A 27,166-nucleotide genomic window follows, 5' to 3' on the forward strand; every position below is an offset into this window, starting at 1 on the left:
CTTTCACTCTTGGAAAGGGTTCTTCCCTAGAGTTGAGTGGCTTGACGTCCATCACAGTTCAGCCACCAACGATCTTAATTGTCATCTCACCTATCTTAGTAAGAGGCCCTTAGCCTGTACTTCAGTAGGCTGTAGCCCTCCCAAGTCCACCAGAGATATCAGGACCAGTGCTGTCCAAAAATCTTTTTATTTAAGCACAAAAATTGAGACATGACATATACATTTGTACATGGAGGAAAATAATACCAGAAAGTTTACAAAACCCCGGTGGCTGTCATTACCATTCGGTGGCTCTAGAGCGAGATGGGCTGACAGCATGGAGGGTATCCTCAGGAGGGCCCCAGTTCCCAGAGGCAGGAGGCTGGCCAGCTTGGCGAGCTCTTGCGGCACTGACATAACACAGGGTCCGGGTTTCCAGGGCAGCGACACACCTGTGGAGCCCCCAGGACAAGTGGAAAGGGACCTAGAGTCCACTGAGGGTGTGGGAAGAACCCCCCAGAAAGAAGGCTCAGCGGTCCTGCCTGCAGGACAGTTCCAGACCGACTTCCTCCAAACCAGCCTAACAGTTGTAAGAGGTGATTATTGCTAAAGATGGGCCAGGCTAAGGCAGAGGGGCAGAGTCACAACAAACAGGTCAGCAGACACCTACCCTCTCAGAAGAGGCTGGGCAGGACTTGATTGACTTGTCTTCGGTCCCTCCCCATCCCCAAGTCCCAACCAACCCCACTCACTATACATTCAGAAGTCTGGAGAGGCTAGGGAGGCCCCCAGAGGGCACAAGGTGCTATCACACCAGGAGTGGAAGCAGGCACAGGGTCATGACTCTGTTGTGAAGAACACCTGGAGATCGATCACCCTAAGATGACTTGGGAAACTTCTGTGCACCCACCCAGAACACAGCTCATTAGAGTGGAGCCCTTGGGAGGCTTATGAAGCCCAAGCATGAAAGGCAAGACACTGGAGTCCCAAGCCTGTAGAAGGAGGGATGGAGTCCAGGGTTCCTGTGGAAAATTCCTGGTACAGTGAGCCCAGGTTGGCCCATGATGCCAAGCACATGAGTCCATATGTTTTCTGGCAAAGTGGTCCCAGTGCTTCCGAACAAAATCCTACCAAACCACCATTAGAAAAGGAAAGATAGCTTTGTTATTTTTTCTTTTCCCGTGTGTTAAAAAAAAAAAATGTCCTTGTCCCCTCCTCTCCTTCCCTCTTGTAGGAGAGAAAGCGGACTACTGAGGAAGGAGCAGGGACAAGACAAATTCCTGCCAGGTCTGTGCTGGCGTAGCCACTGCATAAGGCACCCACAGACAGTGCAGCTCAGAAGGCAGGTGACAGAAGAGGCCAGGCTGAGGGAAGGAGAGTCAGGGAGACTAGTTCCCCTGGAAGGTTCCTCGGGCAGCAGATGAGGCAGCGCTGCGGAAAGTTCTGCTGCTGAAGATGCCTTGGGAGAACTCTTCCTGAGCCTGCTGGAAGCTGGCCCCTGTTCGGCGGTAGAAGGCGTGTACCTAGAAAAGGAGGCTGGGGTGAAAAGAGCCCTGGATGGGGTGTTGGGCCCCTAAGTGCTTCGGGAGTAAGGAATGTTTAGATGCATACCCAGGAGAGATGGACATTTGACTTGTGTTCACTGTTGGCTCTGCCCTACTTACCCGCTGCAGGAGGAAGAGAGAGAGCCCGGCACAGAGGGTAAAGAAGCCAGCCACTACCATCATGATGATGGTCACGGCTAAGGGCTTTGTATTCATTGTAGATAGGGCTGCGAGCCAACCACTACAAAAGGAGAAACCGGAGGTCAGGTAAGATTGAGACGCAGAAGTCCCCAAGAGAAGCACTTCTCCCAAATGGCTGTGTCCTGACTGCCTCCTGGACATGTCCCTGAAGCACAGGGAGCCTTGTGGTTCAATGACCTTCCTCTGTGAGACACCAGGCTGTGAGTGCTGACAGGCCCACAATGGTCCAACATGAGCTCTCCTGAGGTCTCAAAGGTGGGGTCACATGAAAATCTTCTGGTCCAGTGAGGTCCAGAAAGGAGATGTGGCAACTCCCTTGCCAGGAGCAGGCCAAGACTCAGTGTTTGTTGCTGACTGAGGGTGGGGACAGGGAAGACCTGGATCTCACAGAAGACTCTGGGGAGAGGAGCACTGGCCAGCCTGTTGCCTCTGCCTTTAACATTTTTGTCATCCCCAGAGCCTTAGTGTCCTTGGCTGTAAAGGGACTATTCTCACGCTACCTGACTTCAAAACTTACAACAAAGCTACAGTGATCAAAGCAGTGTGGGAATAGCAGGAAGAACAATGCCATAGGCTTCAGAGTCCAGATGTACATATTTTAAAAATTATTTTCTGGAGATTAGAGAGACGGCTCAGTGGTTAAGAGCACTGACTGCTCTTCTAGAGGTCCTGAGTTCAATTCCCAGCAACCACATGGTGGCTCCCAATCATCTGTAATGGGATCTGATGCTCTCGTTTGGTGTGTCTGAAGACAGCTACAGTGTACTCATATATATAAATAAATAATTCTAAAAAAATGATTTTTCAATTTTTGTCTGTGCATTGATTGTTGTGTCTGTGTGAGAGTGTCAGATCCCCTGGAACTGGAGCTACAGACAGTTGTGAGCTGCCATGTGGGTAGTGGGAATTGAACCTGGGTCCTTTGGTATAGCAGCTAGTGCTCTTAACCACCAAGTCATCTCTCCAGGACCCCCAATCTATTTTTTAGGGTCCTGAAACCAAGGGGACAGTGAGATAGTTCAGTGGGTAAAGGAACTTGATGCCAAGCTTGATAGCAGAGTTTGATACTCAGGACCCACACGGTGGAAGAGAAGAACTTATCCTTGGGCCTTCACATCCATGTCCTAGTGTGCATGTCGTGTCCCCCCAACCCCCTGATAAATAAAAGGAATAAAAAAAAATGTTAACGCCCTAAAGGGGAACTGATGGTCTCTTTACAAATGGTACCAGGACAACTGATCCTTACTTCAATCATACATGAAAATGAACTCAAAGGGCAAAGATTAATTGTAAGAGCTGTAAAGCTCTTTGAAAGGCTAGGCATGGCGGCATGTACCGTTAGTCCCAGTACTGGGGAGGCAGAGGCAGGAGAATATAAGTTTACAACAGCCAGGTCTACATAGTAACCAGGACAGCAACAACCATAGAGAGATTCAGTCTCAAAAAACACACAAACTCGCCGGGCGGTGGTGGCACACGCCTTTAATCCCAGCACTTGGGAGGCAGAGACAGGTGGATTTCTGAGTTCGAGGCCAGCCTGGTCTACAGAGTGAGTTCCAGGACAGCCAGGGCTACACAGAGAAACCCTGTCTCGAAAAACCAAAAAAAAAAAAGAAAAAAAAAACCAAAACAACAACAACAAAAAAAAAAAACCACACAAACTCCTAGAAGAAAACAGGAAGTAATTTTCATGACTGAAGTGTGACACCAAAAGCACAAGCAGTAAAGACCACTGCATCCGCGGGAAAGCCTGAGTTCGATCTGCAGAACCCACACGGCGGGAGAAGAGCGCTGGCTCTCACATGGGGGGTCCCTGCTTGCAGGTACATGCACACTACATAAAAGTGTAATTTAAAAACCTTTTGTGTCTTAAAGTGGCTTATACCTGCAATCTTAGCAATTGGAGGTTGAGACCTCAAATCTCAACCTCTGGTTCCACACAGAGGTGTGCACGTGACCCCACATGAACATGCACACACACAGAGAAAAGAAAGTGGTCACAGAAGGTCTATGGGAAGGCAAGAACAGGCGGGAGCCAGCAGAGCTCACTCAATACAAGGCAGTGAGGGCAGGGTCAGGACAAATCTCAAATCTTAGATTCTCAATCCAGGGGTGCAAATATTAACTGTAGCCTGCCCCATCCCACGCCATTGATTTGTTTGCTATAAACCACTGTCTTACTGTGTAACCCTAGCTAGCCTAGATCTTTTTATATAGACCAGGGTGGCCTCAAACTAAGAGATCCACCTACCTCTGCCCTCCTGCGTGCTGGGATTAAATGCCTGTGTCACCATGCTCAGCTCATTTGTTTTTTGAGACTCCATTCTCCAGGCTGGCCCAGAACTTACATAGCCCAGGCTGACCTTAAACTTCCCACCATCCTGCCTCATCTCCCAAGTGCTGGGACTACAGACCTGGATACTCACACTTGGCCAGGTTAGCTTTCCTACCGACGTCTAGCTTAGAGTAATAATGAAACTGGATCACTCACCAAAAGGGTCAGGATTAGAACACAGGATAAGGCAGCAGGGTGGCAGTGTCCTCAGGCTCAGAGTGCCAGTGCAGATGGCCAGTCCTCTCCTCACACTCTGGACTTGCTAACCACTGTGAGGAGGGGACTAAAATCGTGCCTCCCTCCCAGGCTCCTGCTCTCAGCCCCATGCCAGTGCAACCTTTTTGCAATGTTCCCTGTGCACTGGTGTAGAAAGAAAAACACCAGCCATCAGCCTTTCTTTTGGAAATTGTGAGCTGAGGACCGAGGTAGCTCAGAAATCCAAACAAGCTACATGCTCCAGAATAGCAAGGCCTCCAGGGAGGCAGACCACACCTTCTGCAGTCACATGGCCCTGAGAGAAAGTAAGAGCTGAGGATGGAGCCCCACTGACAGAGGACTTGCCTAGCTTGCATGAGGCCTTGGATTCCATTCCAAGCTCTACATAAAACAACAGGTATAGCCCAGAGGCAGAATGACAAGAAGTTCAAGGTCATTTTGGGGGCTAGTGAGTCTGAGAGATGTAAGGTGTAACTTAGGGGTTTCAAAGACCAGGGATCCATCAGCCTCTCAGAGGACGCTCCAAGAGAAAAGTAAGAACTTTTCTGACAGTGCCAGACACAACCCTAAAAGCCTAACTTAAACTGGAAAGGTGGCTCAAACTTGAAATCTAAGCTCTTTGGAGGCCAGCAGGAGGACCACCATGAATTGGAAGCCACTCTGGCCTATACAGCAAGTTCCAGGCCAGAGTGAGATGCTCTCATCTACACCCCTAGAACGAGGAGGACAAGGAAAGAAGAGGACAGGAAAAGACAACCACTTTGGTAACATAATGGAAGCTGGGCTGTGGCTCAGGGACAGAATGTTTCCTAGCATGTGCAAGGATTTGGGTCTGACCCCTAGGACCCCCAAAAGAAAAAATAACCAGGAAAGAGGTGTTGCACAGTTTCCACGGAGATGAAAATACTCTATCCTACTATAAAACAATTCAAAATAGCTTCAGGAAGTCCTTGAAACTGACCAGATTCACTAAGCCCCCTCCTGCCAGAGAAAGTAATAAAAGCCGAGATTTCCCCTCTGATGGAGGAGGCTAACCTGAAAGAATACTCTCAGACAAGCTGACCTGCAAGGAAGACTCTTGAGACCACACCAGCTGCCTGGGAGAGCTATAGATCAGAGAGTCATTTGAAAAGGACACTCTCCAAGCTGCCGAGCTGCCTTCAGGCTGAGCAGTGAGCTCCAAGGACCCAGCTTTGTAAGCTGTCACCCATGCTGGGGTGGACTTTGGTGACACAGCTGTCTGCTCCTGTAAGTTACCCCTCACCCATATCCTTGTAAGAGAACCCCAATAAACTCAGTGGTTCACCAAGGTGGACTTTGGTGGCACCACCACTTTGGTCTGTCTTGGGTTCCCTGTCTGGGCTGAGTGGATGTGTGTGTTGCATCTCCCCAGGAGAAGTTTCATCACGCAACAGAACCCAAGCAGATAGTAGTGTACCCGCCACCCTTTGTCCACATTGTGGTCCAAACAGGCTCTCTCGGAGCTAGGAAATTGCAAGGAACTGAACCCCAGCTCAGGTCTTACCTGGTCCCCAAGTTAGGCAAGCCAATCAACTGGATGAAGTAGATCCCTATTTGACAAAAAAATACAAAAAAGAACACGAAGAAGCTGAAAGAGTTGTCAGACCTGTGGGGAGAGAAAGGAGTAAATTGTGAGAGGGCTCGGGGCCAGTAAAAGACAGCTCAGCAGGGAAAGGTACTTGCTCCCAAGCCTGAGGAAAGAACTCTCAAAAGTTGTCCTTTGACATACTCATGTGCACTGTGGCACCATGTACACACACACACACACACACACACACACACACACACACACACACACGCATGCGCGCACTAAGACTGAAGAAATAAGAGCTGGCTCAGCAGTTCTTCCAGAGACTTGGGTTGGCTTCCCAGCATCCACACAGTAGATGTCACAACTGTCTCTAATTCCAGTCTCAAAGGATCTAACATCCTCTTCTGGCCTCTACAAACACACACACACACACACACACACACACACACACACACACACACACTGTAAACTTGGGTATGAGAAAAGATATTTGTGGGGTAGCAAACACACCACCACTGTGCGGTTTTCTTAGTTACATACAAGGGTCTCACGTAGCCCAGGCTGGCCTTTTAATTCGCTATATAACCTTGAATTTCTGACCCCCCTGTCTGCATCTCCCAGAGGCTGGGACTGTACTCCCGCGCCAGCACTCTCAGTTTTATGTGGAGCTTTAACAGACCCCAGGCTTTGCATTTGGCAGGCAAGCGCTCTTCCGACAGAGCGTCATCCCTGCTTTTGACTACTGCATCTTTGAGAACCAAAATACAGAATCCAGGATCTGCCTTCCTGAATACTCCTGGCTCTTCTTTCCTAAGAGCATCAAAAATGAGGTACAATTCCAAATCCCCTGGGGGCCGTATGCTCACGGAGTAAGCTTACATACTGGCCACAGACGTCTGAGATCATAAAGATGCGCCACAGACAGTGTCTGACCCCCACAGGGCAGCACCTCACCCCTCAGCAGGGTACTCCCTCTTCACAGTAACTGGATCCCTGCCTGCCAGCCAGCCTGCCCAGGAATAGTGCAACAGCAGGTGAGGCTCCCAGTCCCTTCTCATTCCCATGTTCATCCATGGACAGGCCCCTAGCAAACTTCACCTATAGGTTAGGCTGAGGCAAACTGCTCTTAATTTGTCTGATCTGACTGAGTGAGAAGAGAAAGGCAATCCCCTACCACACTATTCTGAGCTAGGACTGTGATGGGATCAGAACATGGGTCTATCAGCGACTCCTGAGATGCCAGCCAGACCCTCACCCCTGTGCTAGCTCCACTCACCTGAAAGCCTTGTAGATGGGTCGGTACCAACAAAGGAAGGCACAGGGAGTGAAGATCAGAAACCAAAGGATGGAGAGGCCAAAGGCTGTTCCATTAGCTGCGTCACTCGTGAACCAGGCCAGGCACGCAAGCAGGTTTAGAAACAGAGTCACCGAATGCACTAGAAAGGGGCAAGGAGAGAAAAGTAGCTTGACCCAAGGTGGCTGGAGGACTGGCTGCCCACAGAGCAAGCTACTCCTTAGGAAAGGCCATGCTACGAAAGGGGCTGCAAAAATGACAGGGACTTCAGTCTACACCAGGAGAAGGTTAACTTCCAGATCCTGGGTCTCTGGGACCTCACACTAGGGACCAAGTTTTCTTAAGAGGTGACAAGGACACCTAGGTTTCAGGGATAGGCATGGTGAGGTGCAGACCTAGGGCTGATCCTTGGGGAATGAAATAACTTTCTCCATGGCCCACAATGGAGCCGCAGTCTTTCCTCACTGCTGGGAACCTAGAGGCCTGTGGGGAGCCAGGTTGAGCCTTTCAGGGTTAGAAGCTCTACAGGAACACAGAAGTCTCCAGCTAGACTTTCAAAGTAGCCTAGCTGGCCCTTTTGAGCAGGTTCCCTGATAGGACATAAAGAACCTCCCCATGCTAGCCCCAACACTGGGAAGGATGGAGTCCGTGAGAGGTCTTGACCCCAGCGAGCAAGGCCCAAAAACAAACCCAGGGATCTTGAGACACTGCCAATGCACCCTGGAACTCACACATCCAGAGATAGTAAAGCATCTTGCATATCCGCTGGTAGTCAGCAGGGATCTCTGTGGAGAAGTCCTGATAGAAGCAGGGTTTCACAGGGCACCATGAGGGGAGCGGCGGCCAGTTGTTGTTTCTCACTGTGTGAAAAAGGGTTCAGCCTCATCAGTGACACGGGAGAACACACACAGCCACCTCGTTTACAGGCAAAGCGGAGCTTGCAGAGGTGGCCCTACAAGCAGAGTTCAGAAGTTTCAGGGGGCTTCAAGGAACATAAAGTGAGATCAGGAAGAACCCAGAGAGGTACCCACAAGTTTGCTCCAAGACAATGAGGCCCAGCTACACTGGGTAACAGAGGGAGCTAAATGTCCGAAATGATGTGTTTGTTTCTTTCAAGACTGTGAGGTAGCTGGGCGGTGGTGGCGCACGCCTTTAATCCCAGCACTCGGGAGGCAGAGGCAGGCGGATTTCTGAGTTCAAGGCTAGCCTGGTCTACAGAGTGAGTTCCAGGACAGCCAGGACTACACAGAGAAACCCTGTCTCGAAAAACCAAAAAAAAAAAAAAAGACTGTGAGGTAGCCCTGGCTATCCTTGAATGTAGACCAGGCTGGCCTTGAACTCACAGAGCTTCTGCCTGCTTCTACCCCGTGAGTGCTGGGATTAAAGGTGTGAGCTAGCACATTGGCTTTAAAAAGTATGTTTATTGATGACCAGCTCATAAGCATGTAATAGTCTTGGGGAGTTCAACTGTACCCTCTTGCAAAAGTAATGTCCCAGCTGGGCTTGTGGGGAGAAGACTCTCATCTACATATCCAGCCACCCCTGCCATAAGTTCTATGCAATTCTGTCTTAATTGTACACGGCCTTGGGGAGAGGCCAGACTATACAGGCAAGAGGGCTCCATGAATGCACTGCAGGGAAGTCTTCGTCCCTGCTGGGTCAGACTTTTCAGGGACAGCCTGTTGGGGAGGAAGACTCTCCTGCAGCTAACCTCTCACCCATGCTCTGTAACAAGGAACCAGTAAACTCACTGGTTCTACAGAGTAAGCTTCGGTGGAATTGTGCCTTAGCTTGTCACTGGGACCTTGTTTATGTCCCCTTCTGGGAAGGAATTTTAGCAACAACACAGAACTGTGGGCCCAGGGAATCAAAGCATTTCAGAGCTGGGAAGGAACACAGAAATAACTCATATCTGTCAGGCCCACTCTGCTGATCTTTTAACTTCTGCCTTTCTTCTTTCTACCCCAGAACCAGCACCTTCCCCCCTTCCCTCCCTCCCTCCCTCCCCCTCCCTTCCTTCTTTCCTTCCTTTTTTTTTTTTTTTTTTTTTTTTTTTTTCTTTTTTCTTAGATATAGTCTTTCTATATTACAGCCTCGGCTGGCCTGGAACGTGGAGTCATCCTTCTGCCTCTGCCTCCACTGTGCTAGGGTTACAGACATTGTCACTAGGCTGAACTCTCCAAACCAACATGCTTCCAAAACCAAAAGCTTTGCAAGATCCCCCATGAAGGTGGTTCAGAGTACCCCTTGTGCCAGGTAGAGCAGGCTAGACCCCGACAGTCTGTTACCATGCAAATTCGCTGCAGTGTTCTGCAACTCCCGCTCCTTGCGTTCCAGCTCAGCAGCTTTCCTGTCTAATTCTTCCTGCTGCCGAAGCAGGTCTGCCTGGGCTGCAGCTGCGACAGCCTAGAGAGAACAGAACAGGGCAGGGGACAGCCAGCAATGAGAAAGGGACAGTGTGAGCCCAGGCAGGCCAGCAGAGGCACTTCACCCAGGCAGGAGGAGCTAGTAGGTGGTCGAGGTAGTCCTGCCCAATAAAGTCTTGGGCATTAAGGAATACCACAGGAGTGCCTAGGCGAACCACTGCCCACTACCCTCATACCACCTTTGACCCCCCTAGTCCTTTGCCAGGGCTCTCCACTTCTGCCCCCATCTCCCATGGCTCATCTAGTCCCCCACAGTGAAGTCCAGTCTACATTGAACTGTACTGTCCTTTGGTAAAAACACAGGCACCCAACCTGAAGCCAGAAACCCAGAGACTTGAAGCTACAGGGAAGAACCTGAAGCGTGTGTCAGAGTCAGAAGTGGAAACAGTGCTAGGCTGCCAGCAGGAAGCATGGAGGGAGGATGTGAGGCAGGCCACAAGCACCAGAGCCACAGCGAGCCACACCAATGTAGCCTCCCTCCCCGCTCTGCCCGGGGAGCTACCTCCCAGGCCCACCTGAACAGTGTCTGGCCATACCCTGGGGACAGTCTATGATGTATGGCCCTTCTCTGCCTGACCTTCACGGCACGCAGAGGCCAAGCTTTATCACCTCTGCAGAGGAGCAGAGCCTGTCAGTGGCAGTTCAGGGACTCTCAAGTGGGCTCAGAGCCTTTGCCACTGCTGCTGTCACTATTTGGCCCCATCTTCCTCCTGAAGAATGAGACTATGGTCTTCTTTGGGGGAACAGGAGTGGCCATCTCACAGGATAACAACTAGGCATGTGTATACACATGCACACATTTCAGCAAAGCAGTTCTCCAGAGAGTGAAGTCTGTCTCCCCCGGAAGGTGAACTTCAGACACGGGGATTAGAACTGGTCCTAGCCTCATCTCCCTGTGCTGCCGGTGGAACAGAGGTGGGGTCTCCGTATCCCGTCACCCCTGCTGAACATAAAGTTACCCCCGCACACAGGGAGTGTCTCACCTCACAGGGTTCTAGGACCCAGCCTGGGCAGGCTCCAGGTGCCCAGCCCACCCTCATTTTGCTCATCTACACTCGGCCTACCTTCGGAAGCTTGCACATGTAGCTGTCCCTGGGAATACTATCTCCTCCTAGCAGCATCTGCCTCTCTGAGGGCTCACCCGCTGCCAGGAATCGGGCAGGCAGAAACTTGCTGGCCTGTCTAAGCAGGAGCTGCAATACACAACTCCACTGTGGGCCATGCTCACCAAGGCAGGGAGAAGCCTAGGGTCAGGGTGCTGGGGAGGGTGACAGAGGTCAGCGTTAGGCACAAGCAGACAAGGTTCACCTGACTCAGTGAAGGGACTAAGGCAAATAGGACAGAAAGCAGGAATGACCAAGGTTTAAAAAGAGAGGGGCAGGGATGCAGCTTGGGGACAGAGCATTTAAGGCCCTGGACTTCATTTGTAGCACCACAAATGAAAACATAGATTCTGTGCCCTAAGAAGGACCTGGAGTGGTGCAACAGGACAGGTGTTCTCTGCAGACACTAGGGGTCCCAGCCTGGTGAGTGGAGCTTACTTCAGGGGTGGGGGTTGGGTGGGAGGAGAGGGGCTGTAGTGTGGCTCTAAAGAATCTTACAAGAAGCCTCAGGGATGAAGACCCTTTCCCTGCCCCCAACCCTAAGGGTTCAACTATGGACCTGGGTGATTCCCACTTGCACGGAGAGGCCAAAGGGCTCCTGACCAGTACCTGGGGCGTTGGCTGTGCTGGCTCCACTGAGGGCTGGAGAACTGCTGGCTGGGAGGGCCCAGGAACTTGTGCGACAGGAACTGTTGTCGCTGAATTTGTCTGAGTGGGGCAAAGAAAGGAAATGAGTGGGTTCCACTTGTAGCAGACCCACGGCAAGGACTGGACCCTCCTCTGCAACGTGGCCTCTAACCCACAGCCCTGGCTTTGCTAGGTACCAGGCATTGCCCTGTACCACCCTGTAAGAGAGAGGTCCAGGTCTCAGAGCCCATGGACCTTCAGCCACTTTGGAGACATCTCCATTCTTAACTTACCACAAGTCCACCTTAGGACTACTGTCCCTCTGAGGGCAGTAAGTCTCCAGAGCTGTTCTTCCCCTGCCACGTTCGTTGCTCCAGACACCCTGGCACCTCCTGCTAACACACATGCCACCATCTCCCAGAAGACTACATGACTTAGAAAGGACATAGTCACCAACCTCTGAGAAGGGATTGAACTCAGCCAGGCCACTCTGAGAAGCACTGGTCAGCTGGGTCACAGAGGGATCCTGGGAAGAAGAAAAGAAGGCATTAGATACTGACGAGAGGAAACAGCCTTGAGCAGCAGCCAGCAAGCAATCCAGTGTCTCCGATATCTGGGGTTCTGGTCTGCCCTGCAACAAAGTCTCTTCATCCGAATGCCTTCATCCTTTCTGGAAACAGTCCCACACAGGCTCTCTCCATGGCAGATTCAGAGGGGGCCACCGCGTTTAACCCGGGTAGGTTTTTTCCCCATTTGGGTGGGGAGGGGTAAAATGGGTGGAGGTAGAGACCTTCTGTACAGGAATAAATAGTACATATTTATTTTTTATTGTTGTTTTCTGGTGTCGGAGATGGAACCCAGGGCCTTGTACTTGTAAGGTTCAATCACTGATCTAAGTCCCCAAACCCGTCGTATTTCTTAGTCTACAGAAAGCAGTTTATTCCTCTTGCTCTTTAGAGGATAGTTATAGGTTCTAGAATGGAAACATGCTACTGGCTGCCAGCACTGACTATTAAATCAGGCACACTTGGAGGAGGAGAAGGTCTCAGATGAAAAGCCAGAAAAATGTTTCCTTTCCTTTTCTTTTCTTTTTTAAAAAAATTAGTTACTTAGTTTATGTATTATGAGTGCACTGTCACTGTCTTCAGACACACCAGAAGAGGGCATCAGATCCTATTACAGATGGTTGTGAGCCACCATGTGGTTGCTGGGAATTGAACTCAGGGCTTCTGGAAGAGCAGTTGGTGCCCTTAACTGCTGAGCCATATCTCCAGTCCCTCTCCTTTTCTTTCTTAAAATAAAATAAGAAATTCTAAACCTGGCATAGTGGTGTACACCTTTAATCTCTGTACTTGGGAGGCAGAGGCAGGTGGATCTCTTAATTCCAGGCTGGCCTGGTCTACAGAGAGAGTTCCAGGACAGACGACTATAGGGAGAAACCCTGAGAGAGGGGGAGGGAAAAAAATGAAACAAAATTCTTTATAGTTAGTGTGGCACCTTGTCTGTAGTCTTAGCAGTCTGAAGGCTGAGGCAGAAGGATCAGGATCCAAAGAGTTCTAGGCCAGCCTCAGCTTACATACAAATTCCTGGCCAGGCTGGGCTATGAAATAAGATGAGATCCTGTCTCAAAAAAACAGAAACAGGCATCAGCAGAAGAATGCTGTCTGTCCTGTGTTTCTAGCCTTCTGCTTCCGCCCTCCTTTTTGCTTAAGTGGCCCTTTTGGTGGCAAGGGCAGTTCATCCTGCCTGTCCTATAGCAGGCAACCTCCCCCCTTCCTGATCATGGTTAAGGGCTTCAGGTCTTACGGCAGAGCCATGCAGGAACTCTGGGGGAACAGCTGTGAGAGGCCAGACTGCCCCGGCTGAGTCTCTACAGTTCATTTCCAGACGTGCATTTTTTTGTTTGTTTGTTTTGTTTTTCCTGACAGAGTTCCATATACTTCAGGTCAGCCTCAAACTGAAAAGACCAGGATGGCCTTGATCATGATCCTCATGACCCCACTTCCCAAATGCTGGGATTACAAGTGTATACGGCCACACCTTGCTCTGCAGACCCTTTTCTTAAATACAGTGTCAATGTCCCAGACACTCAGAGAGCAAACCGCTCAGTTCACAGGTATAGAAAAGACACTGGTCATGACGACGTAACTTATCTGAGACTGCAAGGTAGGAGTTGGCTTCCTATTCTGAAACTTAGCAGAGCTAAGTATCAGTTTCCCATGTGTGCTCTGACTTTCCTATACAGCAGTTCTATCTTTCCACTGGGACCACCAGCTCCTTGAGTGCGCCTGACTGCCCTAGGGCCACACCCAGAGTGGAGCCGCAACTGCAATTCGCTGGGTCTGTAGACAGCTTCATCTTAGGGATGCTGCACCTCCATCCAGTCTCCACCAGCAGACTGTGTCCTGACTGCTGGACATCCACCTCTGCTTCGGTGGTTCCTGAAACTCAGGCAAAGTGACAAAGTGAGGTTCTGCGGTCACCCAGAGATATGGGGGTTGGTCCTAACAGTCTTCTCCCAGAACCAGCTGGCCTGCAGCAGGGCTCAGAGTCTGCTCCCTTTCAAAGGCAGCAGATACCTGCTAGTGAAAGCAAGCCCAAGTCACTGAAATCAGACCCACTAGCCAAGGAACTGGCTACTAGTCTGTCACCACAGGGCACAGGACCCACGAGACAACTCAGGTAGCGGTTTCAGGAGCTGGCACATATACACTTGGCTAAGGTGTACATGTTAATAGGCAGCTTAAAGCTCAAGGCAAGGTGACATTTTTATGACAATAACAGTCAAGTGAGGGGCTGGAGATATGGCTCAGCAGAAGAGCACTGACTGCATTTCCCGAGTTCAATTCCCAGCAATCACATGGTGGCTCACAACCAACTGATTGGGATCTGATGCCCTTGTCTGGTGTGTCTGAAGAGAGCCACAGTGTTACTTACATACATTAAATAAATAAATAAATAAATCTAAAAAAAAAAAAAAAAAAAAGTCTGGTGGCAGATTCTTGAGGTAGGATGAGATGACAGATGTGACTATCCTGTCCAGATGATTCTCCCTCCTCCACTTCTTTTCCAATGTCTGCAAAGTCTGGATCGGGAACCCTAACCAGGCTCATCTTAAATGGCTTGCTCATACTTGTGAGAGTGCTTTGCAGCTGAGGGCATCTAGGCCTGGCTGTTCTTCAGGCCCCTTGGGGTTTGGTGAGGGGCCTAGGGCAGAGCATCATCACAGGGAAGGTTTGAGAACAAACGCCTCACTAGTGCTTCCTTCTTTTAATGGACTTAGAACAACAGTGGCCTAAGAATTTGGAACTCGCCTTGCCTGGGACCAAAAACACTGTGACACATAGGTCCTTCTCCTGTAAGGAAACCTGGATTCTCCTTAGAAGCTGTAGGTAGCTTCAAGAGAGGCTGAGACTAGCTGAAGGCAGGGAAGGAGGGAGCAAGAGAGAACCAAGGAAAGATGACATTTTTGAGTACCTACTATGTGCCAGGTTCAGCACATATTGACAGTACTGTGAATTCTATTCACCCAAACTTGGTCACTGTGTCTTATCTCCAGCAGGTTCTATCAGCCTTTCTCAACTTGCTTTAATTTCTTTTTATTTATTTATTTTTGAGAAACTCCATATCACAAGATTCCACTATCTAAAGACACCTCCCCCACCACACACTCTTAAATAAGAGTCCCTCTGTGTAGCTCAGGCTATCCTGAAACTTGGTATTGTTTTCCAGTCTGTCTGTGAACTCAAACCTCCTGCTATGGCCTCTCCAGAGATGAGATTCACGGTATATGAAACCAGCACCAATTCTGTGGTGCCTGAGCTTCTCTCCTTTGTGTCTATAATGTCCTGATGGGCTGACAAGATGGCTCAGTGGCTAAAGGAGCTTGTCACCAAGTCTGAATTTGATCCTTGAAACCTACATCGTGGAAGGAGAGAATGAAGTCCTTCAAACTCCACACATGCAGGCACGCACATAAAAGGAAGGAAAGGAATGGAGAATGGAGGAGGGAGGAGGGAGGAAATATTCATTATATTCCACTGTATAAAGACTCTGGTCAGCTTGTGTGTTTTATAGCTCTGCCAAAAAAGGCAACCATAAATTTCCTCATTTAACCTTTATTACAGCCTGTAAGAGACCAGCACCCCTGATGCAGATGGGAAAGCCCAAGCTCAGCATAGGAATGGGAACTATTCAAGATCTCTGGAGAGATGGTGCACTTGATGCTCTTCCAGAGAAACCACACTGGATCCCCAGCACTCACATGGTGACTCCCAGACATCCAGACATCCACATGGAACTCCCGTTCCAGGAGATTTGATGCCCTCTTTGACATCCTCAGACCACACACACACACACACACACTCACGGTACTGACTCTAGGGACAGGACAGTAAACCTGAGACTGCAAGGCTGTGGGACAAATAGAAGGGGGTTGATCACTATGTGGCCAAATGAATGAATCCTAGTCCCAAAAGGCATGAGCAAGGGCTTCCTTACTAAACTTGGAAGAGCTGGAGCCCGGGGCCTATCTTTAGTAAGACACACACGAAGTCTTTCATGGAAGGATCACACAGAGGAGGCCGATGAGGACCATAAGCTTTCTCTCCGAGTCACAAAACTGCAGTCACCAGCATCAACTTCTCCTAGCCATGGAGCTCAGTCGGATCTTAAGTGGGTCAAGCAGTTATTTAAAAGGATGGTGAGGTCTAAGCTTCACTTACAAAGACGTAATCTAAAACCCCTCCGGCTGCTCAGACTGGACAACAAGGCCATTTACTGAATGTACAGGAGGGGGAGGAAAAGCTCCTAAATTTAGTTCTTCACATCTTGTAAACAGTTACAGGGTGAAGAACACGCTAAGAGAAGCAGGACACAGCTCGTTCCCTCTTAAGGGTTCATAGTCTGGTGGACTAGTAGCTAAGACAAAATGCCAAGAGTGTGCTGGGGTGTGGGGTTCAGTGATTGACAGGAGGGAAGGGCGATACCTCAGAGGGCTGGGAGGGAGGTGGGTGGGATGGTTAGCTTTTAACTGTAAATTTGTTTCAACCGTATAATCATCTAGGAAGAGAGTCTCAATTAGATATTGTCTACTTGAGTTGGTTTGTGGGTTTGTTTGTGGGAGGGTTATCCTAAGTTGATTGATATGGGAAGCCACTGTGGGTGGCACCATTCCTTAGACAGGCAGGGGGATCCTGAACTATGTAAGAGTAGAGAAATGAAGCTGAGCACAAGCAAACAAGCAAGCATGTATACATTAGTTTCTCTTTGCTCTTAACTGCAGATGTGACACCTAGCTGTCTGAAGTTTCTGTGTTAACTTTCCCATAATGTTGGAGTTGAAATAAACCCCATTTTCCCCTAAGTTGCTCTTTGCAAGGGTATTTTATCACAGAAATAAAACTAGAGTAGTGGGGTTCCCAGGAGAAGGCAGGAAGGCAAGCAAAGGCTCAGGGAGGCACAGCCAGCAGCAGGTAAGAGCAGCATTTCCATGCCAGCAGGGTGTGGGGGCCCTGGGAGAAGCACGGCTGGGCTGGGGCGCACAAGGGTGCTCTTTACTGGTTTGGAGGAAAATCTCTCGTCATATGTTTCATAATTCCTGATCAGGCCTGAGCCTCGGGACTTCCTGCCTTCCCATGTTGTGTTCCACCTGAGCTCCTAGTGTGAGACTGATTCCAGGTTCCAAACAAGCAGATTAAACACCTCGGGTCTGGCATGGTAATACACACCTGTAGTCCTGGCACTCCTGAGGTTGGCAGAAGAACACTAAGCCACCCTGGGCTACACACACAGTAAGTCTAAAGCCAGCTTAGGCTACATGGCAAGACCCTGTCTCAAAACAACACAACACAACAAAAATTCCTGAGGTCATACAAAAAGGCCTCATTATACAAGTGCCACGTTAGTTTTGTCAAAAGTATTCACATGAAAAGGGTAGAAGAACACATCAAAAGAATGAAGCAAGACCACGGGAGGAACCGGTGAGCTCTTTTCCATCTTCCAAACTTCATATAATAGTGTTACTTTTACCTAAAAACACAAGGGTTAGAGGAGGGATGTGTAGAGGAAAAACTTAGGGATGTAGCTCATTTCCATAAAATGCTTGTTTAGCAAGCATGGGACCCTTGGTTTGATTGTTGGCACAGCATAAGCTGGGCAAGACAGTATACTTCTGTAAGATCAGCACTCATGTGGAGGCAGGGTGCTCAGAAACTCAATCCCAGATAGATCTCTGGATTTGAGGCCAGCCTGGTTTTTTTGTTTTTGTTTTTTAAATATTTATTTATTTATTTATTTATTTATTTATTTAATGTAGTGAATACACTGTAGCTCTCTTCACACACATCAGAAGAGGGCATTGGATCCCATTACAGATGGTTGTGAGCCACCATGTGGTTGCCAGGAATTGAACTCAGGACCTCTGGAAGAGCAGTCAGTGCTCTTAACCACTGGGCCATCTCCCCAGCCCTCCAGCCTGGATTATACAGTAAGTTCTAGGCCAGCCAAGACCCTGTCTCAAAAAATAAACACACAGGCCCCATCACGGTATCACACACCTGTAATCCCAGCATTTAGGAGACTGAAGCAGGGAGATTTGCCTCGAATTTGAGGCTAGCTTTGGCTACATGATGGTAAGTAAACCCCATCTCAAAAAAGGGGAACGGGGGAGCAGGCACTTGAGAACCAATCTGAGGGCAAAGCATACTCTAGGTCTCCTCCCTGCCACAGGCTGTGATGCCGAGCATTCTAGATGTGATAGGAACTTCTCAGCTCTGTTCCTGTCTCGGCCCTGGTCCCGGCTTCAGGCCTTTTGGTCCCTGAACCCCTCCTATAGACAGTCTATCTTCAGTTTGTATCACCTCCTTTCTCCTCCTTCCACCTGTCCATTCCCTACACAAACCAATCCACAAAAATGCTGAGCGGGGACCACCAAGAAGCAGCCTCGTTCTTGCCTGAGAGAAGAAACAGTGCAGAGTGTCAAACCCAATCAACACCTCAGTCAAGATAGGCGCTCCTGAACTGGCATCAGACCACCTAAGCTCTAAGAACACTCTTGTGTTCAGCGAATGAGAAGGGTATACTTCTCATTCATTGGGAAGTATTCATTGTTTATTTTGCTTAGTTTTCTTTTTTAGAGACAGGGTCTCACTGTGTAGTCCTGCTTGCCTCCAAACCACAGGATTTGACTTCCTGTCTCTTTATTGCTGAGATAAACATGTGCGCACCACCACATCTGGCTTAGTTTCCAGTTTTGCATTTGTGGTGGTTTGAATATGGATGGCCCAGGGAGTGGCACTATTAGGAGGTGTAGCCTTGTTGGAGGAGGCGTGTCACTGTGAGGGTGGGCTTTGAAACCCTCCTCCTAGATGCCTGGGAATCAGTCTTCTGTTTGCCTTCAGAACAAGATGTAGAACTGTCAGCTCCCTCAGTGCCACAACTGCTTGGATGCTGCCATGCTTCCTGCCTTGATGATAATGGACTGAACCTCTGAAACTGTAAGCCAGCCCCGTTTAAATGTCCTAAGGGTTGCCTTGGTCATGGTGTCTGTTCATAGCATTGGAAACCCTAAGACTGCATTGTTGACTCGTTAGTTTTCTTTTTCTTTCCTTTTTCTCTCTCTCTTCCTTCTTTTCTTTCTATTTGAGGATGACCCTGATCCCCTGATTCTCTTGCCTCTACCACCCAAGTGCTGAGTTAAATAAACTTATGTCACCACACCCAGCCTAGAAGGAGGTCAAGAAGGCTTAGAGGTGAGAGTGTAAAGAGAGAACAGCCAGAAGCATCAGGAAACCAGCCTGAGAGGCACAGGGCCAGACTGGAGCAGTCAGGGCTTGACTTCACAGGAGTTTGAGCAGGGCATACTGTGACCATTCTGCTTATCGTGAGGAGCATGCAATATGCAGGACGGCATGTCTGTCATGACTGCTGACCTGAGTCACAGGGTCAAATTACAGGACAGCAGCTCAGCATGGAGGAGTTAGGGCCTCTGGAGACCTGGGGTAGACGTCACAGGTTCAGTAACTCAAAGTTGGTTACAAATGGAAAGGCTGCCAGGAGACTGGTTTTTCAGGCTGTGTGGGAAGGGAGAGGACCTCTGAAGATTCTGGACCACATAGGAGGTGTCTGTGCAGTATATCGGCTGGCATGTCTAGAAAGGTGTGGATGCGAGCTGCTGGAGACATTTGCCAGCTCCTAGAGTGCGCTGAGGACTGGGTGGGGATGCTATTCTGAGGCCACTGAAGTAGAGGCAGAAGACTGAGAACCAGGCCCAAGTGGAAGAGACAGGAAATGGAAAACAGCCTGAAATAAGTCAAAGGTACCGGGCAGAGACATCCTGAAGAGTCAAGCCAGGCAGGCGTGTGCCACCCAAGCAGCAGACGACTCCACAGGCTTGCAGAGGGGACAGGTACTGGGTGTGGTTGAGAGAGACTGGGTGTGGTTGTGTTGTCTACAATCTCAGTACTCAAGAAGTGGAGACAGAAGGATCAGGAGTTCAAGTTTATCATTGGCTCCAAGTTGAGTTCCAGGCCAGCCTGGTCTAAGTGAGACATTGTCTTTGGAAAAAAATAAAAACAAAGCCAGGCAAGGTGGTACACGCATTAGCTCTTGGGAGGCAGGCAGGTGAATTTCTGTAGTTCTAGGACAGTCTGGTCTACACAGTAAGTTCCAGGTCAGCCAGGGCTACATAGTCAAATCCTCTCTCAAAACAAACAAACAAACAAACAAACAAAAAACAAAACAAAAAAAAAAAAAAAAAAAAAAAAAAAACGACAGTTTCTGTGGAGCCACAGCCATGAAGCTGTTACATCTGCCCACTTTCCTGAGCCCTAACGAAAAAAAAATCCTAATATTCTTTTTCTTCTCTCCTATCTCTTTCTTTCAAATACGGGCCAAAGCCTAAGCATGTCTGTCAGCTCACAGCTTAATGCCAACTCCAGACAGCTGAGCAGCAGAGGTGTCCCCGCCTTTGTGCAGAAAGCCCACGTTGGGCTTTCTCAGACTTGTGCTGAAGCCACCCGTTCTCAGCACACAGCTGCTTGCTGACCTCCACTGAGGAGTGAGCCAGCGTAACTAAAAAGGTGTGGCTGCCGTCCTCTTCTCCATGTCCCTCTTGCTGGTGGCTGCCAAGGTTTACCGCTTGCTTGCCCTCACATTCTAGAGATCTCTAAACGCTGGCTGTCAGAGGCTGAGTAGAGGATCTTGACTGAAGAGACCCCTGGGTGACAGATGGAATACAGAAGTGACTTTGGAACGGCAGGGCTTCTGGCGTGCATAAAGGTGTGGACAACTCTAGGGGGCACCTGATGGCTCGCCTTGCACTGTGCTCAGGACTCTTCCCTAAGTGGGTATCCTGGTTAAATATTAGCATCCTCTGAACAATGGATAATCCTATGCACAGTGACTCCAAAGAAAATTTAACAGAAGCATAGAGTCCAAGTTCATCTGGATCTCTAACCAAGTTCTAGCCCCCGCCTGGCTCCAGGTACCAAGCCTCAAAGGCAGGAGCACTTCCATCCGGGCAGCTGTCTGGAGCTGGCATACGCTGTGAGAGACTCTTGCCATTTTCTATTTTTTTTCCCTTAAATTTTTTTTAAAGATTTTATGTGTGTGGGGTTTTTGCCTCTGTCTGTGCACCATGTGCATGCCTGATCCCTTGGAGGCCAGAAGAGGGCGCTGAATTCCCTGGAACTGGAGTCACAGACTGTGGGCGCTAGGACTGAAACCAAGGCTGTCTGGAAGAACAGCCAGTGCTTTCACACTACTGAGCCATGGCTCCAGACCCAGTTTCAAATTTCTTAAGACAAATAAGTTCTACCAGGTCCTTAAACTGGATGTGGTGGGACACACAATCCAGCACTCTAGAAATGGAGGCAGAATAATTACGGAGTTTAAGGACAGCTTCGGTTACACAGCAAAAATGAAAGGTCAGCCTGGGATATATAACACCCTAACTCAACACCCTAACTCAAAGGGTCTATTTGTGATTCTGAGAATTCCCAAATCTCAGTCAGGTTGGAGCCGGCCCTTTCTGGGAAGTGGCACAGGCCTTAGTGTCTATAGAGGGAATCTCAGATGGCTGTTTGCACAAATCACCTTGCTGCCATTGCCATCCTTCACGAGAGGGAAAGGTTCTGCATCCCAGGGAAGGAGCCACAGCACTGACATTATCTTTCAACTGCAAGGAAGCAATGTGTGAAAGCGAGACTGTGAGACTTGGCAAGTCCGGGCTCTGAAAGACTTCCTCTGTTCAGTGCCAGCACCCCTTCCACACTCCCTCCTGGGACCCAGCCTGCAGAACCCAATCTGGCAGAACGCTCAGAGGAAAGCAGCCCTGGCATTTGCTTGGGTGGTCTGATTTTCAGTGGACTGCTGGGGGGTTGGGGGGAGGGGGAAGAAAAGGACAGTACAATGCCTTCTCTTTTTAGTCTTCCACCTCTGCATCACTTGACAAGACTCGTGAGAAACATCTGTGAGCAGACAGTCTGGAATCATTCCAACCGAGGGACCCAAACATCCAGAGGGCGAGGAGCAGATGTGCCACAGTTAACAGAGGAAGCAGGGTGTGAGCATGGAGGTTGTGTAAGTGCTAAGGCTTGGCTCGCAGCTTCCTGCTTCCTCCTAGGGGTTTGGTAAGCCTCTGCCACTCTCCGGGGACTTCGCTTTCCACTCGGAGCTGTTTCTTGGAAGGACACTTTCTAATAATCTCAACTATACCTATTCACAAGGAAGGGGTTCATGGACGGCACTGGGGGGATGGGGGGGGGGACAGGGGCATCATACAAACCTGGATAAGGGGCTGGGAGACAGTTATCAGGAAATGGCTGTCTCTGCAGGAGTAAAACCTGAGCTGGGTACCCAGCTCTCTCTTTTTAAAACTTTTTGAGACAGTGTCTCACTGAATATCCCTGGCTGGACTGACATTCACTATGTAGACCAGGCTGGTTCCAAACTCGCAGAGACCACTTGTCTTTGCCTCTATAATTCTAGGAGTAAAGGCATGTTACCACATGCCTGAATAGAACTCACATTTAAAAATAAAACAAAAAGCCAGGCTGGAGTGGTTAAGACTGCGTGCTATTCTTTTAGTTTCTAGCACCCACGTCAGTATGTAACTGATCAGAGTTACCTGTATGTAACTCTAGCTCCAGGGGATCTAATGCCTCCCCTCCTCCTGTGCCCTCCTCCCCTGGCCACCAGCATGTATGTGGCATATATGTACACATACACACATCCCGTATTTACACCAAGATGGATGCATTTGTAATCCCAGCATTGGGAAGTTCCAAGACAGGTAGATTCCTGAGCTCACTGGTCAGTCAAGTTCTAGACCATTATAAAACAATCTCAAAAAAAAAAATAAATAAATAAAAATAAAAAAGTGAAGAGTGCCTGAAAGTTCTCTCACCTCTACACACCTGCCTACACATGAACATACACAGAAAAAAATTTTTTGGGTAAGGAAATCAATTTCAAAGATGCATAGGAGTGTCACTGGGCTTTTTTTTTTTTTTTTTTTTTTTTTTTTTTTTTTTTTTTTGAGTGTCAGCAGAAACAGGTTTCTTGGTCGAGCAGCTCTGAGAAATACTGGGTCGAATGTCCTCATTGAGGAGTTTCTCAGGCCTTTAACCAAAAACTGGCAAGCCCTGTCAGTCTTCATGAAAAATGTGATGGGGAGAATTTCTCAAACCCACTGGAGCATAGAGCAGAGTGAGTACTGTAGAAAGTTCAAAATATACTGCCTAAACGTATTGCCTTAAAGCCCCTATATTGAAGGCCAGGAGTGGTGGAACACACCTTTAGTCCCAGTACTGGGAAAGCAGAGGCAGGCAGATCTTTGAGTTTAAGGCGAGCCTGGTCTACATAGTGAACTCCAGGACAGTCAGGGTTACACAGAGACCACATCTCAAAACAAAAGGGGCCAAGTGTGGTGTCAAACTCCTCTAACTCCAGCACTTGGAAAATAGAAGCAGGTAGATCTATGTGGGTTCCAGGCCAGCCTGGGCTACAAACACACACACAATCTCTAAGGTACTGCCCTAAGGTAGAGGACTTGTGTAGCATGCTCAAGACACTGGGTTCAATCCTCAGCAACAACAAAAGAAAACAAAAAAATAAAACCTGTCCTATTCTGTCCCTTCACACTAAGAGATAACCAGATGGCTCAGGACAAGATGGCTCACCAAGCCCAGGTCTACGAGTCCGATCCCTAAGACTCATGGTGGAAGCAAAGCAGTGACTCCTGCAGGTTGTCCTCCGACCTCTATCTAGCATGCAACACAGCAAGAACATGTTAGATAAATAAACATAAAACGTTTTGAAAGGTTGAAAAGCTCAGCGAGTGCTGATTTGATGACCACTACGAGCGTTCTCATTTCGAGAAGGAAAGGCTGTGCTGGCAAGGTCTCCCAACACTCAGGAGCCAGAGGCAAGAGGACAGCTGCAGGATCCGGACATGGCAGTGAGGCCACGTTTCAAAAAAAAAAAAAAAAAGACAAGAGTGTCAATACTACACATTCTTTCCTTAGCTGACCTAAAATAACCCCAGGACAGTTTAACACAATGTATATGTATGAGATTTGAGAATCTTTAAAATATGAGATTTGAGAATCCCAGCAACGATGCCCAGGTCTAAGTTCCTGTGTGATGCTAATTCTGGCATGCCCCTGCTGACTCTAGCATGTCCCAGTCTCACTGGAGTCTTGCCTTTTGTAAAGCTGAACTGACGACGCTAGGATAGACTTCTAAGAACATTTACAGTCCCTGTCAGCCACACTCCAAATGGTAAGTATATTTTGCAATCCACCATGACATGGTATGACAGAAAAGGAAAAGGAGGGAAAAAAAACCTGTTCTCTAGACTGACTAGGTGTGACAGTTTGAGTCTGTCACCTCCCACCTGCTCTCTCCTGAGCTCTGAGCCAACACCCTGAGTAAATGGAGCTGGACTCACACCTAGTCATTAGGACTACACCCTTCCAATGTCCCAGTCCTGGCAACAGGGAAGCAGCTTACACTATCCTAAGGGAAGGGAAGCCATCTCTAACCAGAAGGAGCTCCAGACATCAGATGTAAGGCTGCCTCTTCTCACACAGCTTCCTGCCAAGGATGAACAGTCATTCCAGTATGAGGGGGAGTGTATCGCCAGCCTAGCCCTCTTCTTCCCACACAGGATTCCCCTCCAGATGTTGCCGGTTTGCAAGCCAAAAGCTGCTTCCGGTCCGGTCCTGTCATATCCTGAGACTGCCTGGACAAACCGCCTTACTTGAATGCAATGCAGAAATTACTTTGTTACTTCTAAAGTTACTCTCACACTTTGCCCAATCATTTCCGAGGCCAGAGATGCACTTTAAGACTTTCAAGGAGTTACTCCTGATACAGGGCAGGACAACCCTGCCCACTGCTAACCCTGGAGAAGATCTGCTACAAAGTTGGACGGCTGGCTGACCCTGCCATATAATTCTGACAGAATAAAACTGGACAAAGGAACATCACTGTATACCATATACTCCCAGAGACTACTGGATTCTTTTTTTTTTTTTCGAGACAGGGTTTCTCTGTGTAGTCCTGGCTGTCCTGGAACTCACTCTGTAGACCAGGCTGGCCTCGAACTCAGAAATCCGACTGCCTCTGGCTCCCAAGTGCTGGGATTAAAGGCGTGCACCACCACACCCGGTGACTACCGGATTCTTGCTATACTAACCAAACCCCCGGTATCATAGAACAGACTATCATTAAATCAAAGGTGTTAGCAGACAGTAACAGGAAAAATGCAAATATTCTTCTCCTCACTCAACTAACAGAGGCAAACATTTGCCTTACATAAGAGACAAGGTCCCTGTAAAGGCTCTGTCAAGAAGCATTAAGCTACAAGAATATATTCTAAATTCCCCAGGGTAACAAGGAATGAACTAACAAAAATCTGCCTGAGGGTTCCTATCAGCTAGGTCACCCTGGAAAAGAAGCATAAAATTTCCACTCTCAGCCTGGCTGGGTGTGGTGGCTCGAACTAGTTATGGCTACACTTGGAAGGACCTCAAGTTCAAGACTGGCATGTGCCACATAGGGAGTTCAGGACCAATCTGTGTTATATGACAAGAACCTGTTATAACTAAACCAAGGGCCAGGGATGAAGCTCAACGTTACCCAATAAGCGCAGTGGTAGAGGGCTTGCCTACAATGTGCAAAAACGTGGTTCCACCCCACCACCGCAGAGCTTCAAAACAGAAATGGTTATATACTACTCCCTGAGTGTATAACCGTCTAGTTCAAGGCGCCTTTGCTTTGTTCCCGCCCTTGGAAGGACCCACACTGGAGAAGCTCAAAGGACTTCTCCCAACACTTGCAGGAAAACGCTGAAGTTGTAGAAGACCAAAATAAAGTACCAGCAGGCCGAGTTCATGTGCTTGGTGACACACTAACACAGGAGGAACAGCTGGGCTCATAAATCCCCAGTCATCACAAGCACGAGTCCCTCAAACTGGTTTCGGGCAGACATGAAAGGAGAAGTAGAAAGCACGACCTCGGCACTAACAGCGTTCCAGTTCTTCAGCATAAGACAACAGGGAATCCCTGTGTTCTCCACGCGAAGGTTTTGGCTTACGTCCGAAGACCGTTGTTGTATTCTTCAAAGTTCCAAAGGTCAAACCAGTAACCACCCATGCAGATTTGTCAGACCCGTGTACCTTGTGCTCCAAGATCCTTCACCCCCCTTCCCCGAAAATTTGTATGGCCCAAACTTACTCCAAACAAAGCCCTTGGCCAACAAATATAATGTTTACCAAGGTTATTTTCTGGCTTGGGCTATCTTCCTACCCTTTCTCAGCCTTCTTTTCTTGATAAACACTAGAGACTCTCCTGTACTTTTAGATGCTTGCTTTGCTGCTGCTGTTGCTGCTAGGGTGTTGGGTTATCTCCACCTTTCTCCACCCCAACAGACTTCTACTTCCTCATTATGTTTCAATGAGCCTTTCTCCTAGGATGACTCAATACAGGTAGATTCCCCAAGACTGTAGAAATGTCACAGCTACATTTTGCTTCCCTTTCTGACTTTAAGACACCTCCCCAGGATAAGAGCGTGCCTGGCCGGTCAGATGGCCTACAACCCCGGGTCCTCTTAAGAGCCCACTTCTTTGCAGAGCCCCGCCCCCTTGCCGCAGGTCCACCTGTTGCAAAGTCCCGCCTCCATACAAACTATGATAGGCCAGCCTTCAGATACCGCTCTCCCATTGGACAGGTGATCCGTCCCTCCTACGCCACGTCTCCCGGCTCTGGCGAAAGAGAACCAGGCCGCGGTCCTGGGCCCTAGAGAAATCTTGGAAGTTGGAGGTCTACCTGGAAGGGGTTTACATCCACTGGGTCCGCGAAGGGGTTAGTGTCGAAGGCCGACATGGTGATCTAGGGCCAGCGGGCGATCTCCGCGAGCGCTGCTGCCTTCGGTCACTCAGACCCAGCGGCACTCAGTGTAAACCCTCCACTTCCGGGAGCGAGGCAGCTGTTCTGGCGCAGGCGTAGCGCCCTCTGTGGGGGCGTGGCCCTGGACGTCACAGAGGTCCGCTCCGCCCCTGCCCAGCCCATTAGAAAGAGAAGGGTATGCATTCTGTTTCCATCCACTTTGTTTTATTCTCCAGAGATGCTGGGGATAGAACCCAGGGTCTCACGAATGATCGACAGCGCTGTAGCCCTGAGCGACATTCCCAAACCTTCCGTCCACTTACTCTTCCGGTGCCGGATCTCTTCTGATGTCTTCCTTCCTATGTGTGTTTATTTTGAGCTTCCAAATAAAGAAAGGACTGGCAGGAAAGGACCACGTTCAAGCAAGTCCTGGAGTAAAAGGACAAGGGTGACATGTCAAACAGGAGTTGTCTGAAGAACTGTGCTCCAGGATAAAG

General features: G+C 49.0%; 1 protein-coding gene across 2 annotated transcripts; it reads right to left on the bottom strand.

The window, feature by feature from the left end:
- Positions 1 to 168: 168 nt before the first annotated feature.
- On the bottom strand, positions 169 to 26,793 carry Scamp2 (secretory carrier membrane protein 2). 2 transcript variants are annotated; one of them, XM_076925608.1, is made up of 10 exons: positions 26,610 to 26,793; positions 11,735 to 11,803; positions 11,260 to 11,358; positions 10,612 to 10,740; positions 9,410 to 9,527; positions 7,853 to 7,981; positions 7,104 to 7,263; positions 5,801 to 5,902; positions 1,644 to 1,764; positions 169 to 1,502 (listed from the first exon to the last, which is right to left on the bottom strand). In XM_076925608.1, the coding sequence occupies exons 1-10, from the start codon at positions 26,664 to 26,666 to the stop codon at positions 1,368 to 1,370; spliced, it is 1,119 nt and encodes a 372-aa protein (XP_076781723.1). In that variant the 5' UTR covers positions 26,667 to 26,793; the 3' UTR covers positions 169 to 1,367. The 2 variants fall into 2 exon arrangements, with proteins under 2 accessions (XP_076781723.1, XP_076781722.1); XM_076925607.1 differs by lacking the exon at positions 10,612 to 10,740 and having other exon boundaries at positions 26,610 to 26,790.
- Positions 26,794 to 27,166: the final 373 nt, after the last annotated feature.

The sequence above is a fragment of the Arvicanthis niloticus genome, chromosome 26 (assembly GCF_011762505.2).
Source record: "Arvicanthis niloticus isolate mArvNil1 chromosome 26, mArvNil1.pat.X, whole genome shotgun sequence".
Taxonomy (NCBI): Eukaryota; Metazoa; Chordata; class Mammalia; order Rodentia; family Muridae; genus Arvicanthis; species Arvicanthis niloticus.

Excerpts from the sequence above, each read along its gene's own strand:
- Scamp2 (XM_076925608.1), bottom strand. The coding sequence starts at position 26,666 with ATGTCGGCCTTCGACACTAACCCCTTCGCGGACCCAGTGGATGTAAAC. Across the intron at positions 5,903-7,103 it reads CCCATCTACAAGGCTTTCAG|GTCTGACAACTCTTTCAGCT; the intron begins GTGAGTGGAGCT and ends CTCTCCCCACAG. Across the intron at positions 1,765-5,800 it reads TTGCCTAACTTGGGGACCAG|TGGTTGGCTCGCAGCCCTAT; the intron begins GTAAGACCTGAG and ends CTCCTTTTGTAG.